We start from the raw sequence: 18,922 nt of genomic DNA on the forward strand, positions 1-18,922 counted from the left end.
CAGTAATTGTGTCAGTACATTTCCTGACCCACAGTAGGCACTGGGTAAGTATTGAGTGAGTTAGGTTGTATTCACTTTCAAATAACAGAAGACTCAATTCAAAATTATTTAAATAATAAAATCATTTATCATCCTCTTTGATAAGAAATCTGCTATCAGGCAGTTCAGCAGCTCAGTACAGTCTTCAGGGAACTATGCCCTTTCCATCTCTCTGCTTTGTAGTCTTCAGTGTGTGATTGAATTATGACTATACTCAGTAACTGACTCCATCTCAACCAATTAGGAAATCATATATGATTTCTCTTGTTTGTTTATGGCTTCCAAACAATGTAGAATAGTTTTATTCAATTAACAAATTTACTGAGACTCTCATTGTACTCAGTTGTATATTGTATTAATTATTTGTTTTATTTGTTGAAAATTTCTTGAGAAGCGTGCATTGATTGTGCTAGACCTATAAGTAGTAATTTTGGTATATTTTGGGCTTGTTGTTTGTATAAATTAATTGTTTTTGGGGATTTTTTTGTTTGTTTGTTTGTCTTTTTGCCATTTCTTGGGCTGCTCCCATGGCATATGGAGGTTCCCAGGCTAGGGGTTGAATCGGAGCTGTAGCCACCGGCCTACACCAGAGCCACAGCAACGCGGGATCCGAGCCGCATCTGCAACCTACACCACAGCTCACGGCAACGCCGTACCGTTAACCCACTGAGCAAGGGCAGGGACCGAACCCGCAACCTCATGGTTCCTAGTTGGATTCGTTAACCACTGAGCCATGACAGGAACTCCTATAAATTAATTTTTTATAGGGAGAAGAGGAACCATTAGGAAACAACTGATTTACCTCTATTAAGAGTTTCTCAGTCTCCAGCACTGCTGACACTTTGGGCCAATAATTCTTTGTTGAGGATCCTTCCTATACTGTGTAGGATGTTTTCTAGTATCCCTCTACCTACTAGACGCCAGTAACATCTCCCATATATGACAACTGAGTATTTCCAGATATTGACGCGTGTCTCCTAGGGAGCAAAGTTGCTGCTCCCCTCCACCCCCCAGTTGAGAACCATAGATCTATACCAAACTCTGTAATTTTGGAAATTTAAATCCAGGGTTTGAGAGACTCCTGGAAGTAGGTACAAGACAACAACTACCTTGGTTCTACAGATATTGCCCTGTTTGAGTTGATATTTTTTCTTTTTTAAATTATTATTATTAAACTGTGGATGATTTACAGTGTTTCTTCAAGTTCTGTTGTATAGCGAAGTGACTCATTCATGCACATTTCCCTGGCTGTGCCATAGAGCCCCACCACCTATCCATTCCAAATGTAACAGTTTGCATTCAGAAAACCCCCAAAATGCCCATCCATCCCACTCCCTCCTCTTTGCCCCCACTGGAAACCTCAAGTCTGCTCTCCTTGGCTATGATCTGTTTCTATTTTTTTTTTAATAGGATCATCTGTTCCATATTTTAGATTCCACAAAAAAAGTGATATCATATGGTATTGTCTTTTTCTTTCTGGCTTCCTTCACATAGTGTGAGAATCTCTAGTTCTATCCATGTTGCTGCAAATGGCATATTTTGTTGTTTTTTTATGGCTGAGTAGTATTCCAATGTGTATATATACCACGTCTTCTTAATCTATTCATCTGTCAGTGAACATTTAGGTTGTTTCCATGTCTTAGATATTGTGAATAGTGCTGCAGTGAACATAGGGGTGCATGTATCTTTTTCAATGAAAGTTTTCTCTGGATATATGCCCAGCAGTGAGATTACTGGATCATATGGTAGTTCTATATTTCCTTTTCTGAAGTACCTCCATACTGTTTTTCATAGTAGTTGTACCAATTTACATTCCCATCTGCAGTGAAGGAGGGTACACTTTTTTTTCTCTACACCCTCTCCAGCATTTGTTATTTGTAGACTTGTTAATGATGGCCATTCTTACTGGTGTGAGTTGGTACCTATTGTAGTTTTGATTTGCATTTCTCTAATAATTAGTGATGTTGAGCACTTTTTCATATGCCTGTTGGCCATCTATATGTTTTCTTTGAAGAAATGTCTATTTAGGTCTTTTGCCCATTTTTCAATTGGGTTCATGTTTATTTTGTTGTTGTTGTTGAGTTGCAAGGAGATATTTTATAATAAGGGAAGAAAAAAATTTTGGTTTAGAAGCCTATTTAACATTCTGGGGGAAAAATCTTGTGACTAGTTATATTAACTCTGATAACTTCAGTTACACCTAGTTTCAGACATTGATTAATTCTTTTAATTTTTTTCCAGCATATTATGACAATACCATATTTCATAGAGTTGTACCTGGTTTTATAGTCCAAGGGGGAGATCCTACTGGCACAGGGACTGGTGGAGAGTCTATTTATGGGGCTCCATTCAAGGTGAGAGTGAATTTTTATTATTATTTATTTTTAAGTCAGCCTGGGTTGCTTAATTGAAAATGATTATGCCACACAAGAAGAAAATGCATTTCATGTTCGTGCACAAAATCAATTTTATCACATATTTAAGATTATATAGTATAAGAGGGGGACTTACCCCATCAAGCATTCTTTCTAAGTTTTCTTATCACAACCTTTTACCCTAGATTAAATTCAGGTGGAGTTAAAGGTGGTAGCGAATAAAATATGTCAGACAAAAGACCATATAACATATTTCCTGATATTTGACTGTATCTGATCTCTGTAGCTCTGTATATATATATTTTTTAGAACATTGCACATGCCATCCTTTTTTTATTTTTATTTTTTTGGTTCTTAAGGCCACACCTGCAGCATATGGAGGTTCCCAGGCTAGAGGTCACATTGGAGCTGTGGCCGCAGGCCTACGCTATTGCCATAGCAATTCCAGATCCAAGCTGCACCTGCAACCTACACCACAGCTCACAGCAACACTGGATCCTTAACCTACTGAGCGAGGTCAGGGATTGAACCCTCATCCTCATGGATACTAGTTGGATTCATTTCCACTGTACCATGATGGGAACTGCCATGCCATACTATTTTAAAACATTTTATTTAACACCATATTATCTGCTTGAAATGCTATAACAGAGTACCTCTGACTGGGTGGCTTAACCAATAGGAATTTATTTCTCACAGTTCTGGAGGCTTGGGAGGTCCAAGATCAAGGTGCTGGCATTCAGTTCCTGTGAAGATTCTCTTCTTGGCTTGCAAATGGCTGCCTTGCTGTGTCTCAAACGGTGAAGGGAGAGATTTCTGCTGACTCTTCCTCTTCCTATAAGGGCAGCAGCCCTAATGGATTAGGACTTCACCCTTAGGAAGTCACTTAACCTTTTTCATCTACTTACAGGCTCTATCGCCAGTTCAGTCATATTGGGAGTTAGAGCTTCAACATAGGAATTTTGTGGGGGACACAATTTAGACCATAGCTGAATTCATTCTAAATTGTACATGGTACATCTTTGTAGCACAACATTTCTTTCATAGCAAGAGATCACAAGGAAAACAGAAGGAAGAAACAACATAGAAAATATTAGAAAAGAGTGTGAGAGATAATCAAGAATAGGCCAGTGCTTTGTTAACTGCCAACATAGATCTAGAAAGAAAAAGAATTAATGTCATAGTTAAGATATTAAGATTAAGAGTGAGTTCAAGTAAAAGCTAAAGCTAGGTTATTTTTTAATCTGATGGTAGTGGTATTATCTGAATGAATAAACATCAGTACCTCATAAAATATGTGAAATTTTGAAAACTTCACATTGATACTAATGGGATAGAGCATCTGGAGTTTCCTTTAATTTTATACTGGGTTGCTTTATGACTCTTGAAAACTACTTGAACTGTTTGCTTTAATTTTCATATGATAGTGGCATGAAAAATATAGGAAATGCTTTTTTAAAAAAAGTCCTAAATGTTACTGTTAGAGTATTCTGTATTTTACAAAATTGAGATTTCTCATTATAGAGCCTCCATACAGTAGGAAACATTCTTTTATTTTGTTGTTTGGTGTGACAGAATAGCTCTTTGTGACAGTTCCTTTCTAAATTGATATTTTTTTGCTTGTTATGATTAGGTAATAAAGTTATCTTTGTAAATTTTTCAATAAGTTTATTTTTTTTGGTCTTTTGAGGGCCACGCCATGACATATGGAAGTTCCCAGGCTGGGGGTTGAATTGGAGCTGCAGCTGCTAGCCTAAGCCATAGCAATGCGGAATCTGAGCTGTGTCTCTGGTCTACACCACAGCTCAAGGCATCTCCGGATCCCACCGAGCAGGGCCAGGGGTTGAACCCACATCCTCATGAATACTAATTGGATTCGTTACTGCTTAGCCACAACGGGAACTCCCCAATAAGTTCCTTTTTAATAGAATGTACAAGAGTTAAGACCCTTTGAATTCAGATCTCTTGAGAAGAATTTATGAAGGAAAAGAACTTCTCTTCTGAAAAACATTGATTACATAACATGGCTGTATTAGACATGAGTCTAGTATGAGATCTTGATAGAAATGTTATTAACTAAGAGACTAATATGTAGCATTATAGCAAGAAAACCACCTTAGAATGACTTGCTTCTGCTGTTTTGTAAACTGACAAATGGAAACCTGTGCCAATTCAAAGATTCAACTTAGAATTTTCAAACACAGTAAAATGCATAACACAACCATGCTGGATTCCTTGAGTGAGAAAAGTAAGAAAACAATTGTTTCATGACATTTAGATCAAGGTTAGGAAGGGAATAGTTGAAGACTCTGCAGTGACTCAAAACTAGTTATTCTGGAGAGAAATAGAAGGTTCTGAAAGCTTAGATGACTTTGAGGGATGGCAGAATAGGGGAGTGAGTCTTAGTAATCCATTCCCTTTCAGTAAAGAGGAAGCTTTCTTCAAAATAGGCTAAATTTGTGGCTGAGTATATTTAGAAGATATTTACAAGCTAGTGAAGTCAAGTTTGATAGAACTGAAGGAACTGTAGATATTAGATTTTGTTATATATGAAAATCAGTTAACTTAAACATTTGTGATTAAAAGTTGTATGGGACTTTGCTTGTTAGCTGAATATGAAGGGTCTTATAACCAAGATCATTCACTAAATCTTTTTTTGTTCTTTTTTTTTTTTTTTAAATGCTTCAGGATGAATTCCACTCACGGTTGCGTTTTAATCGGAGAGGACTGGTTGCCATGGCAAATGCTGGTCCTCATGATAACGGCAGCCAGTTTTTCTTTACATTGGGTCGAGCAGATGAACTTAACAATAAGCATACCATCTTTGGAAAGGTTTGTGTCCAGTTATCTCAGGCTTCTATGATATATATGATCAACTTATCTAAAGTTGCCTTCATAAATATATTCCCTGAGATATTTATTTATTATTTCTAAAAATGATGGAATGCTATGTATTTCTGTTGTGTGTTTTAAGTAAGTCATTCGTTTTAACTTTGAATTTTTCTTTTTTTCTAAAATCATATTAATGGTATTATGAGCTCCTATGTCACTCATCTGATACTATTTTTACATTTTTAGAAACACACCTAGGTAATAACATTTAGTAGTTAAAGTTTTATTTTGTTAATGATGGATTCCCAGTGGAGGTTATGTTAACTTTAAAAGTTTTTACCTGGAATATTACTTTGAATAGTACCCTATTTAGTCCTTTTCACATTTAACATCATATCAGAGAATGTCATTTCCATAGAATTTTCAATAGCTTTCTTTAAGAGGGATTCTGAAGATTTTATTTTCCTCCTTCTTCATAAATATATTCCCACATGTTTAAGTCGCAGGCATGCAGACATCATTAGTGTATTGGCTCCCTCTACTGGTTCAATAAAAATGGTTTCACTTTGTCCTAGGCAGCTGGATTTTATGATGGAAAAGGGAAAAAAACAAACTTAGCACAACTGGAAAAACTGATATTATTTTAGAACTTTTGAGAAATGTTAAATGAAAGGAGTCATGCCACAAACATTTAATACAATCCTGTTGCATAATACTTAACAACATGAATAAAGAAATATATACTAGCACGTGTAAGTGACTCCAACACAGGTTGTCTGATGTTCACAGATTTTCCTTTTATTTAAAAAAATAAATATATAATAAAATGAGATTAGATTGCATTCTGCACCATTGTTTACAGCTGATGTTACATAATTCACACATTAGAGACAAAGTATAGCATGGTGGTTAGAAGTCAGAAAGGCCGTCACTGTCAACTCTATAACTTCTTTGAACCTCAAGTTTCTTAGCTGGAGAAGGAAGATAATGATAGTACCTACTTTTAGAATGTTCATGAGGGTTAAATGAGATATAATTTCTGCAAAGCATTTACCACATTGTTATTGTTACTTGCTTCTACCCTATTTTAGAGTCTAAATTTGTTTATATAATGTTTGAACAAAAAGTAGTCATTCGCAAGAAGGTTATTTGGCATTATATTTTTAATAAAAGCTAACATTAAGTAAATGTTGGAAATTGCCCAAAAATCTTATTGAGGGATTAAAATTCATCAATGCCCTTTTCCCCTTAAGATAATGTTGTTTTATTTATAGTTTAATGCATATATTCTCATATAACAATATGATTTCAATTAGTTAAAAAGTATTTTCAAAGGTCCTCCCTAATTTCAAAGAATGAATTTAACAATTTGCAATTAAATCTTTTTTTTTTACTTGATAGGTTACAGGGGATACAGTGTATAACATGCTACGACTAACAGAAGTAGACATTGATGATGAAGAAAGACCACGTAATCCACACAAAATTAAAAGTTGTGAGGTAGGAGCATGACTGTTATGAGACACATCACCTAGATTATCACTTAAGAGAAGTTGATTATATTCTTAAATTATCAGATTAAAGCCTTATAATAAATTAATATCACAACTCAGATTTTACCTCTGTAATTTAGGTATAATTCTTGATTAAGAATTTTTTTTAATTGAAGGTTTTGAATACAACGATGAAACTAGCTGATAATTCAATGAATGAAAAACTCAACTCACAATGGAAAGCTGGATGAATTAGGCTTATTTAGCGCAATAAAGTGATTTTGTAGGTAATTTAAGAGTGATCCTCCATTGAGGAAGCAAGTACCTTTAGAGTGTTTGATTTGGAGTCAGAATACCTGAGTTTGTCTCTCTTACTATGGATTATGTTTTCTTGAATTTTTTTCCCTTTTGTAAATAGGGCTAAAACATATTTACTTAATAGCTCATTGGATTACCAAGACAGTCCAATGAGCCAAGTAAGTGGAAGCACTTTATGTAGTATGTATATCACTATACTTGTAATGGTTACGTGAGGAAAAATTATAGGCACTACTAATGGCAACATAGTTAAATATTGGCTTTAATGTTTTGTGAAATTTTTAAAAATTGAGTAATGTTTTTTAAAATATTTCTTTCCATAGGTTTTGTTTAATCCTTTTGATGACATCATTCCAAGAGAAATAAAAAAGCCAAGAAAAGAGAAACCAGAAGAAGAAGTAAAGAAATTGAAACCCAAAGGCACAAAGTAATCAGAGTAGAAAGATTTTTCCTCAGCTTGAAAAGCAACACTGATTTATTTAGTTTACTTTATTTCCTTTTGTAACAATTATTTACTTCTGAGAGGGGAGGCCAGCTTGTACTGGAGAATACTATCTACATTGTGTATGTATGTGTGTGGTTTTTTTTTTTAAATGTACCTTTCTTATATTCGGATACAAAATATAAATTTTAAAACTTAAGCCAACTTGGAGTTCCCGTCCTGGCTCAGTGGTTAGCGAACCTGACTAGTATCCATGAGGATGTGGGTTCGATCCCTGGCCTTGCTCAGTGGGTTAAGGATCCAGCATTGCTGTGAGCTGTGGTGTAGGTCACAGACGTGTCTGGGATCCTGTATTGCTGTAGCTGTGGCCTGGGCCAGCAGCTACAGCTCTGATTGGACCCCTAGCCTGGGAACCTCCATATGCTGTGGTGTGGCCCCAAAAAGACAAATAAAACAAAACAAAAATTAACATTGTGGGATATCAAGGAAAGATTTAGTTAAGTTGCTATTTTAAACTGTCAAATATGAATCAGACCCTTTAATAAGCAGTTGATTATCTTGTGGCAAAATAACTTCTCATACAGCTATGTATTTGAAAAGTCACTGTCACTGTATTCAGATATAATATTTCATCACTGTGATCTATTTTGATAAGAAGCCCAAAAGTTGGATGTTTCTGTTTTTGTTTTTAATTCATTGCAGATACATTAGGGATGATGTGGTAGTCATTGATTACATCTCAGTTTTGAAATAAAAATTCCTCTTGTGTTGCAAAATCTTTTATTTTTCCAATATTTGAGAGGAGAGTTTTAGTAACTTGTTATTTAGCTTTGTTGTGATGTTTTTAGTTTGAAGAAGCAAAAAAGACAAACTTAATTTTCTCTTCCCATGGGCTATTTTTTAGCTAAGTTTATTGCTTTTTTTATTTAACAATTGTAACAATAATTTTAAAACATTAAGATGTGTTTTGGCAGACACTAAATAAACTGTTTCCCATTTGTAGTGCTTTCAAGCTATGTATTTATTTTTTAGAAATCCTCATTTTGCTAACCAGTTTTGATAAATATAAAAAGATTTAATTATTTCTATCATGCCTGACTTAGTATATTTAATGATGGTACTCAGGATGAATTTTTGGTTATTAGTTTAGTCTAATATATGGAACATCTGTGGTCTGGGGCCAAACACTTAATATTATGCTGAAAACATAGATCTTTAGTATATTTCCCATAAATACTAAGTCATATTGTCTATTGATAGAGTGTTTCTTCTCATAAATTCTCTTCTATTGCTTTGAAAATGGGATATTTATAAATTTTATTTAACTTTGTCTTCCTATTCTTTTTTTCCTTATTTATTTATTTATTTATTTTTGATTAGAAATTTTAGTTTACTTTCATTTGGAGAGGAAGCCGAGGAAGAAGAGGAGGAAGTAAATCGAGTTAGTCAGGTAAAACTCTTAATTTGCCCTGTGTTCTGAATTATGAAAGAGTTGAGGATCTGTATCTCACTCATTTTTGTATTTCCTGCTATACATAGCACAGCATATGTTCCATGGTACACATTCACTAAGTGTTCATTGAAATGATTCATAAAGTAATTTGTGGTCAGTAATACTTGCAACTTTTAATATGATTTGAGATAGTTTTTTTTTTAATTTGAATTTTTAAAATCAGAACCAGAATTAAAGAATGACTTCATATTTATGATTCAGATTTTAATTGCTATTGGTTTAATTGGTTTGCTAGATGATTTGGGTATTATCATTACTGTAATAAACAATAACAGACCAGAGCTCTTATATTCATTTTACTATCATTTATATATATTTATTCATTTCATTAATTCTCATCACAGCCCTTTAAGATTTCTATTATTATCTCCATTTTAGGTAAATTAAGGTATTAGTAGGTTATAATTTGCTCAAAGTCTCATTGCTAGTCAGTAAGTAGAACTGAGAGTAGAACCTACAATGTCTCATCCCAATCCATGGCTTGGGATTATACATTGCCTCCTGGCCTTTACCCCACCAATGCTTCCCATAGGCCTTTAAGTATTTTTCCTCAGTGTCCTCACAGTGAGGAAAATTTCCTCAGTGTCCTCACTTTCATCCCAATGTACATTACTGAAGCACCTACAGTGCCCTACCATTGTTTAGAGCAGTGACTCTGATAAATATGCCCCAAGAAAACCATCTTAAAAGGGTATTTACCCCCACCCCCAATTTTGGTATGTCTTCTTTTCTTGAAAATTAATGAACACTGAGATCCAAAGAATAAGACTCAAAGTCTTTATTGTATGTAATTAAAACTCTGAAACCTAGTACTGCATCACTTGCTTTACACAGTTCCCTATTTCTTACACTAGCACTGGTATTGAGTTTAGAGCACATTCTTTTTACCCTTGTCTTTACTTTTTTATCCATGTGTTTCCTTCATCATTGAGCCTTGTCTTGGTAGGCTAATATTGGGCATATAGTAAGCACTCTACTTATATCCCCTGCATTAAAACTGAATTAAAATGGGCATGTATATAAAATATTTGGGTCATAATTTTTTTTTCTTTCTTCAGTATCTTTGATTGGTCTATTTGATACCATGGATTCAATTACTGATACCATGGATTCATTGCTGCATACTGAAATTCCCAACTCTAAGAGACAAAGCCAAATACTTCTTCTGGGCTCTCATCCTTCATTCTGAGGTCTCTATTTTACATGTCAAAATTAAATTCATCTTTACATGAAACCTCCTTTTCCTATTCTTTATTGACATCACCAATCACTGTCCCCTGATATCTCAGAAATCATCATTTTTAGATGTCCATGTTCTAGTCTTAACATTATTCATGATTAAAAATTTGTTCCTAATCAAAATGAAAGATCCACTATATGTTGTGATCCTGTGAGTATATTTGTAAATGGAAAAAAATGGAGTTCTTATCTATGGCCCAGCAGTAACCAACTTGACTAGTATCCATGAAGATGCGGGTTTGATCCCTGGCCTCACTCAATGCCTGAGCTGTGGTGTAGGTCACAGACATAGCTCTGGATCCCACATTGCTGTGGCTGTGGCATAGGCTGGCAGCTGCAGCTGCAGCTGCAGCTGTAGCTCCAATTCAGCCCCTAGCCTGAGAACTTCCTTATGCCATGGGTGCAACCCTAAAAAGAAAAGAAAAAAAAAAAAATCACAAATGTTAGATCTGAGAATTGCCAGGAGTCCCCTTCAATGATTTTTTCTGAGATTATGAAGTTTCCTTGCATATCCATACCTTATCCAGAGTCCCCTCACCCCTGTTTTTTTCTTTTGCTCAGAATGTACTCTCTCTTTTATTTGGTTAATTTTTGTTTTTCCTTTTAAATTTTTAAATTTTTTAAATTAAAATATAATTGACTTACAGTGTTGTGCCAATTTCTGCTATACAGCAAAGTGAATCAGTGATGCATATATATGCATTCTTTCTTTTCTATATTATTTTCCACCTCGGTCTCTCCTAGGAGATTGGATATAGTTCCCTGTGCCATACAGTAGGACCTTGTTATTTAGCCATTCTAAATGTAATAGTTTTCATCTACTAACCCCAAACTCCCAGTCCATCCCACTTCCTCCTCCCTCCCCCTTGGCAACAAGTCTGTTCTCTATGTCTGTGAGTCTGTTTCTGTTTAGTAGTTAGGTTAATTTGTGCCCTATTTTAGATTCCACATTTAAGTGATGTCATTTGGTATTTGTCCTTCTCTTTCTGACTGACTTCACTTAGTATGATAATCTCTAGTTGCATCTGTTTTTCCTTTTAAGATTTAGCTCCATTATTAACTCCTTACTGCCTCTGCCTCCTTCCACTACCTAGCTTCCACCCAGGCTAAAGCTTAACTTCTTTCTGTGATAGTTTATATTTGGCCACCTAAACACTTATTATACTACATTCTAATGATTTATTTTCTTATCTGCTACATGTGCTAGGTATTTATTTTATGTAATCTTTAAAACAACCTTGTGATATGGATGTTATTATTCCTATTTTATAAATGATGAAATCATTAGCGAGATGTTAAGTTGCTTGTTGGAGACCATGTAATTAGAAGGTCATAGAATCAGAATTTTGTCCTTAGGTTCCCCTAGCTATTAAACTGTCTCTTGTGGTTTTTGAATAATACAGAAGCTGCCTCCTTCAAGCCTATGCCATCTAAAAGGCTGGCAAGAAACTTCATTGATAGCACAGCTTTTTGGTTTGGGGCAGCTCAATGCACTTGGCCCACTGCCCTTCCCTAACTCCGTAGGGTCCTGGATAGTACTAGGTTGAGCACCTTTGAGAGCAAGGATAGGCAAAAGGACTTTTTCTGTCAGTCTTTTTATTGAATTACATTTATGGCCTAAAATAAGTTTTTTTCACAATTACTTTGATATTGACTCTATTAGGAAATTAGTTTAAATTTTGCTGATGGTAACAGAACAATAGCATGTCTTAAATGTTTAAAACATATCTTCCTCTTGCTACTTACTTTTACACAAATGCAAAAACGAAAGAAGAAAAAAATGATATGTTTAGCTTCTCAGTATGATGAACTTGATATTCCAAAAGCAATCTGTGTTTCCTACATGGTTGAACTGTAAAAGATACCACCATAGATAGTTCTAGCTTGCTCTTTATGTTTGCTTTTAAACCTGTGAAACACTTGAAACAGTAGTAAAGACCAAGTAAATTCTTTCCTCTTTGCCAAGGTAATTGCAATCCACAGTCTGTTATCAGATATGCAGTATAACCCTAGTATTGTGTCATCACATTTCTCTTGCCTGACTTTTTAATTGAGGGTGTTGTGTGATAAAATTATCAAATGTTTGTTTCTGACTCTCAAGTCTATATCTCGAGGCTGATTTACTCTTCTCCAGCTACTGGATTTCTCTGTATTTGAGTATCTCACTAGTTACCCAAGCCAAGGCTTAATTCATTATCTTTTTTCCAAACTTCTCCCTGTTCTGTGACTTCTCTTTCTAATTTCACCACTATCAGTATCCCCCAAAGAATTGGTTCTTTTTTCTTATTTTTCCCTTTGCACAGCCAGTTGTACTGTTCTACCAATTTTTCATCCATAATATATCTTAAATCTATGTTTTCCTTTTAATTTATTTTGCTACTATGCTTTTTCTAGCCTTCATTATCTCTAGCCTGGGCTGCTGCCCTAGTCTACAGACTGGTCTCCCATCTCCCTTCTCTTTTTTCGTTTCCACTCGTTACTATCAGAATAGCCTTCCTGAAGCCTGATTAAGATGTTATAGTTGCTCTCTGTTGACTACAGAAATAAGGCCAAGTTCCTTGACCTATTATTTCAAGCTTCTGCTTTCATGACTGCCCTTTACCAACTCTGTCCTTTAATCTAGTGCTTCTTAAACTTTGATACTAATAAAAAAAAAAATCACATGTAGTACTTTTTATAAAAATTACATTCCTAAACCGCATCTCAGACTAACTGAATCCGAATCTCCAAGGGATAAACCTGGAAATCTGTACTTTTAATGAATTCACTGGAAATCTTCTCTGGGAAATGTAGGGAACACTGTGTTAGCAGAACTGTTTGTTGTTCTCCATATGTGCTTTATATTTTCCTTTTTGTGTGTCTTTGTGCATGTTCTTTTACCTGCCTAAAGAGTCTTATTTCACTTCTGAATGTCAAAATCATATTTATTTTCAACAAAAATATTCTTTTCTAGTTTTTTTTTTCTTTTTTCCGTGGGGGGGTGGTGCTGCACTGTGGCATATGGAACTTTCCAGGCTAGGTGTTGAATCAGAGCTGCAGCTGCCAGCCTACACCACAGCAATACCAGATTAGAGCTGTGTGTATGACCTACACCATAGCTCATGGCAATGCCAGATCCTTAACCCACTGAGCAAGGCCAGGGATTGAACCCACGTCCTCATGGATATTAGTCGACTTCGTTAATCTCTGAGCCATGGTGGGAACTCCTTTTTCTAGTTTTTCTTAATTTTTTTCCCGTGATATAACTTTTTCCTTTCTTGTGATACTTATATTTCTCTTTTAAAAACATTCTTTTTGATTTATTACACAACATTCTTTTTGATTTATTACTGTGTTCTCACTGTATACTATTCAAACATTATACCCTTTTCTTTCTGCCTTACTAATTTTGAAGGGTCCTAAGCTGTGCACTTCTTGATGGTAAATTTTGTGTCATCTTTGAGTGGCAGTGTGTTAAGCAGAAATAGCATGGATTTGGGATTATACAAACTCATATTGGTACTTCACTTCCTACAGAAAGTCTGTGACTTTGGATAACTTAGTCTCTCTGAGCCTCTGTTTAACTCTACAGTTACACATGGAAATAATATGTACTATTAAGAGTTGCGAAATAAGGATACAGATTGTCCTTACTTTGATCCCTCGTGCAATCTTGAAAAATCATTTTTAAAGTCACATATCTTGAAATAATATTTTCTATGTTATAAGTTGTATTTTATTCTCAGAGAGCTAAAGAATATCAGTCCTTAATATGATCATGATCATCATTGCTGAAGCTGCTGCTCTCATGCACAAGTAATCTAGACAGCTGGTGAAAAACTTCACCCGCAGCTGAGCTTTCTGAGGTAGGAAGCTGTAAGCTCAGCACAGCTGGCTCAGTGCCCTTCCTGAGCACTCCCACCGGGTCCTGAATAGGTGCTTGAGCAGCTTGGAGAGCATGGGTCTACACTGGGATATCCCGACCCACCAACAACCTATTCTCCATTTGTGAGTGGGTCTTAAAACATCATGCAAAATCTTTGGCCTCAGGAATTTAGCTGTTTGGAGGGAGTTCCCCTCATGGTTGAGTGGAAGCAAATGTAACTAGCATCTGTGAGGACACAGGATTGATCCCTGGCCTCGCTCAGTGGGTTAAGGATATGGCATGGCCATGAGGTGTGGTATAGGTCATAGATGCGGCTTGGATCTGGTATTGCTGTGGCTGTGGTGTAGGCCAGCGGCTACAGCTCCTGTTTGACTCCTAGCCTGGGAACCTCCATATGCCTCGGGTGCAGCCCTAAAAAGACCAAAAGAAAAAAAAAAATTAGCTTTTTGTGTGTTTCTGTAATGGAGTCATGGGTAAGTTTTGCTGGAGGAAAGAGAGCAACAACAAAAAATATGTTGAAATTTATTAGTTTAAAGAAAAGGAAATTTCTTTGGAGGAAATGAGATAGATTCTAGAGAGAACAGAAATGGAAGTGTAGTTTCTTTATTTTGCTTTTGTGCTGTTCTTCAGACTATGAGCACCCTTCAAATACATTTTACCATTTGGGTAAAATGAAACTTTGATAAGAAAAGAGAAGCCCAGCCTGAATATTGGAAAATTTAGTTTAAAATTTAATTTTGCTGTTTTTAAATGTAAATAACTAGAGCCAAAGTCAAGTCAGTGTCTTTTACAATGACTAAACAATTTGCAGTTTCAGTGGGTGCATGAAATTAAATATTTCTAGAGGGCTTGAAAATAATTGTTTCATTATTCATTTGCTTATCAAGTTTCTTTTTTCAGTGACTCCACAGTTTTAAGCTTTATTCCAGAACCTCACATCACAAGTTAATAAATTGGTAAAGTCTAAATTGAGGCTTTCCTTTATGAGGAGGGAGAAATAAGATAGGGTCCCCTCTGGTTTATGGATTATCAGTGTGGGATTATGGATACTGCTTTACCCTGCTCGTTATTCATGACAAGGTGCCTCTCTCTCATGGGTTAGCTTTCCTTCATTATTTATTTCAGTATCTTTCTACTACCTGATAAAATCTCTTTTAGAAAAATAGAATTTTATAGCTCAAAGGGATCTAGTCCAACTTCCTTTCTTTATAGATGAGGAAACTGAGACTCTGGTTAAGTGACTTGCCAGACTGACTTCATTTCCTTTTTGATAGGATTGCATGATAGGAGGATGCCGTAATAACGTATCTTGAATTTGGGAAAGTACATTGTCAGAGTCTTTCATGATACATTTGTGGACAACATGAGGAAATGTGATCTGAGAGATAGTGCAGTCAGATGGATTTATAGCTGATTGAGTACTTCTGCCCAAAGAGTGCTTTGTTGTCAGCTTTGTTGTCAGCCTGTACCTGATTATTTTGAACTAGTAAACTGAAATGTAATAGGGTACATGTATTGTACTTTAATGAAATCAGCTGAATAGGTATAAGACTTAATAGCCCATAAGCCTCAGTTGAATTATTAAGAGTAAAATCTCTGAAGTAAGGAATTTAACATTCTTTGCATTTGGGAGGGATCACATTTGCAGCATTTTGTTCAGTCTGAACTCATTTAAGAAGGATACTGACAAACTAAATGTATCCAGAGAAAGGGAGGGATGTGAGAAAGATGGGGATGATGCCAGGAACATTAGAGAGGTAAAAACTAAGTGAAAATGTGAACCTAAGCTTCAAATACTTGAAAGGTTTTTGTCTGGAAGATCCTTACCTTCATTTTGCTTTCTTAAATAATGGTTTCAGTCAAAGGTCTCTATTGGTTTAAAGTTTACTCCTGAATCTCTGTGCGTAAATTAAATATATATGTCAGAAAGTATTTTTCAAGTAAAAGCTTACAATCAGACAAGTAGTTTTCTTGAGAGGCAAGTTAAATGGTAGATCCAGTATAAACCTATCTCAATAGCTAAATTTGAAAATAGTAATTAAATTATGCTACATTCACACTGATACACGATATTTCTCTTTCTACAAGGTATGTTAAGATTTTAAACTCTAATCCAAAATTATAAAAAAGCTTTTTATCTTACCCGGAATAAGATATATCAGTAGACAAATACATCACTTTTGAGAATAAAATAAGAATGTTTGTGTTCTCATTTATCTTATGAAATTAAAGTTTCCTCAGAATTTGAGAGGTGGTTGGGCGTGGTATGGAGAGTGCTGCTAGGCCATTTGTCCAAAGGTTATTTGTCCAAAGGAAGTGTTAAACAGTATATTTTATAAAATGTTTTTGCCCCATTAAATTATATTAGTTTTTATGTTTAACTAATTTTTTAAAAATATTAATATATTTGTATTAGTTTCATATTTCTTCTATAGCAAATTGCCATAAATTTAGTGGCTTGAAGGGGCCTTCTAGACGCTCTGGAAAGAATCTGTTCCCTTACCTTTTCCAGTTTTTATTTTATTTTGTTCTATTCTATTCTATTTTATTTTGTCTTTTTGTGTTTTTAGGATTGCACCCATGGCATATGGAGGTTCCCAGGCTAGGGGTCAAATTGGAGCTGTAGCGCTGCCCTGTGCCACAGGCACAGCAATGTGGGATCTGAGCTGCATCTGCGACCCACTCCACAGCTCATAGCAATGCCGAATCCTTAACCCACAGATCGAGGCCAGGGATTGAACCTGCATCCTCATGGATGCTAGTCAGGTTCGTTAATCGCTGAGCCACAACAGGAACTCAACTTTTCCAGTTTTTAGAAACTGCTTATGGTTCCTCCCTCCATCTTCAAAGCCAGCAGTAGCAGGTTGGGTTTCTTCTTTTCTTCCTCATTCTGTACCTGACTCTCCTGCCTCCCTCTTTCTTGTAAGGACTCTTTTGGTTACATTGGACCCATTTCAGTAATCCAGGGTGACCTCATCTCAGAATTCCTAATTTATCTACAAAGTCCCTTTTGCCAGGAAAAGTAACATACTCACAGGTTTTGAGGATTAGGACATGGATATCTGTATGGGCTGTAGGGGCTGCTACCCTGTCTATCAAATCTATTTGTATCTAAACTCTATGGTGTGTACCTAATAACAGGAATTATTTGTAGTTCATTTTTAATTCTAGAAGGTAGAGGTAGGATTGGTTGGATGGTTAAAAATTACACATAGATTTTTTTTTTCTCTAGTTAGAGAATTGTCCAATAATAGAAGCCATTTAAAAAGGTGATTTTCATTGTCTGTGAGTTTATTAAGTTTCTTTCAAGTGTGGTGACACTGGTTGACTAGTTCCTACATTGTGTGGGAAACTAGATGAAGTGGCCGGTAAAATCTATTTTTCTCCCCAAATATTAAGTTTTCTGGTTCTACACTAAAGGTCACAGAATTCATCAGAGAAATAGAGACTGAGATTGATAGATTGAGTTTTACAATTTGGTTTATGTGTTTGTGAGGGCTGGCAAGTCTAAAATCTGTAGAGTAGGCCAGCAAGCTGCAGACTCAAGGAGGAGTTAATGTTACAACCTTTAGTCCAAAATCTACAGCCTGGAAAGTCAGGCATAATTTTTGTGTTGCTGTACTGAAGCCAAACTGGCTTCTGATTTAAGTTTAAGTCTACTAATTTAAGTGTAATCATATCTAAAAAATAGTTTCATAGCAACATCTAGATTGGTGTTCGACCAAATAACTGGGTACCATGGCATAAAATTAACAATCACACAGATCTAGTTAGAGGTTGAGACCCAGACCTTCCAGCTTCTTGACCAGTTCCTCTGTATCACTATGTCTCTTGCTTACTTGCTTCTATTTGTATTCTATTTAATTCCCACCATTTCATTGCCTCTGTATTCTTGGGTATGAGGTGCCAGATAATGACATAAATTTTCCATATCCTCTTTGTTGTTCATTGTCAGATTTGCTTACAGTTTTTAACGAACTATGGAGTGTCCTACATTGTATACACTAAATATGTTTAGTATTTTGTTCAGCCCCTAAATCCTTTAATCAGACAGCTGCTTTTAGGTAATTTCTTCAAAAATCATTTTAAAGTATATTAAGTGTTTGTTCCTCTGAAATTATTGTTACCAGATGATATAAATAAGAACCTTAAAACAGATCATTCAGAAAGCATAGGCATGAAAGAGAAATATCTGAATTCATTTTTACCCATTTTGAGGCTGTCTCCAAATTTCTTCAGCTCTTCCACAATTTGTTTTCTCTGTCTGCAAGATTCAAAGTCTACTATAGTGGGAAGAGACATCTAAAAAATTGTATTTGGTTATATACTTCTATGCTAATTTAATTCTAAAAGTTAAAGTTTGAAAGGGTAATAATTACTCAGATTATCACTTTCTTCCTTTTGTTAAGTCATTTTACATTTCCTCTTTTCCCTTTAAGCTGACTTAAGTTTTGGGACATAAACAAGAAGCCATTTTTTAATAATTAAGCTAACAGTTATAAAGTAACATTTATAAGTAAATGAAATAGTATAGCTTATTAATGGACCAAGAACCTAGAGACCTGAATTCTAATCTTACTTTTGCTCTTTATTAATATAACTCTCATTTTCTAATGTTACCTAAGAGGCCAGACTAGAAGGTCTGAGGCCAACTCTGGCTGTTATGTCTGTGATTGTGACTCTATGAGGGAGCTGCATGGGGAGAATTAATAAGGAAATACTTTTTAGAGTAAATGAAAATAACATTGATGGCTAGACACACAGGAGGAAGTAATTTTAGGGAAGGAAAGCATAAATGAAAGATGT

At 35.4% G+C, this 18,922-nt stretch overlaps 1 protein-coding gene across 1 annotated transcript in view; it reads left to right on the forward strand.

Moving 5' to 3' along the window:
* The window catches only part of CWC27 (CWC27 spliceosome associated cyclophilin), a 246,333-nt gene that overhangs the window by 14,624 nt on the left and 212,787 nt on the right, over window positions 1-18,922 (forward strand). Inside the window, 5 exon segments of the mRNA NM_001243923.1 lie at window positions 2,281-2,393; window positions 5,103-5,246; window positions 6,648-6,746; window positions 7,381-7,484; window positions 8,880-8,949. Coding sequence (NP_001230852.1) covers window positions 2,281-2,393; window positions 5,103-5,246; window positions 6,648-6,746; window positions 7,381-7,484; window positions 8,880-8,949 — 530 coding nt within the window.

The sequence above is a fragment of the Sus scrofa genome, chromosome 16 (assembly GCF_054392235.1).
Source record: "Sus scrofa isolate SSC_HxYL_T2T_F1_AM1 chromosome 16, Sscrofa_HxYL_maternal_Yorkshire_Landrace_v2.0, whole genome shotgun sequence".
In the NCBI taxonomy this organism is placed as follows: domain Eukaryota; kingdom Metazoa; phylum Chordata; class Mammalia; order Artiodactyla; family Suidae; genus Sus; species Sus scrofa.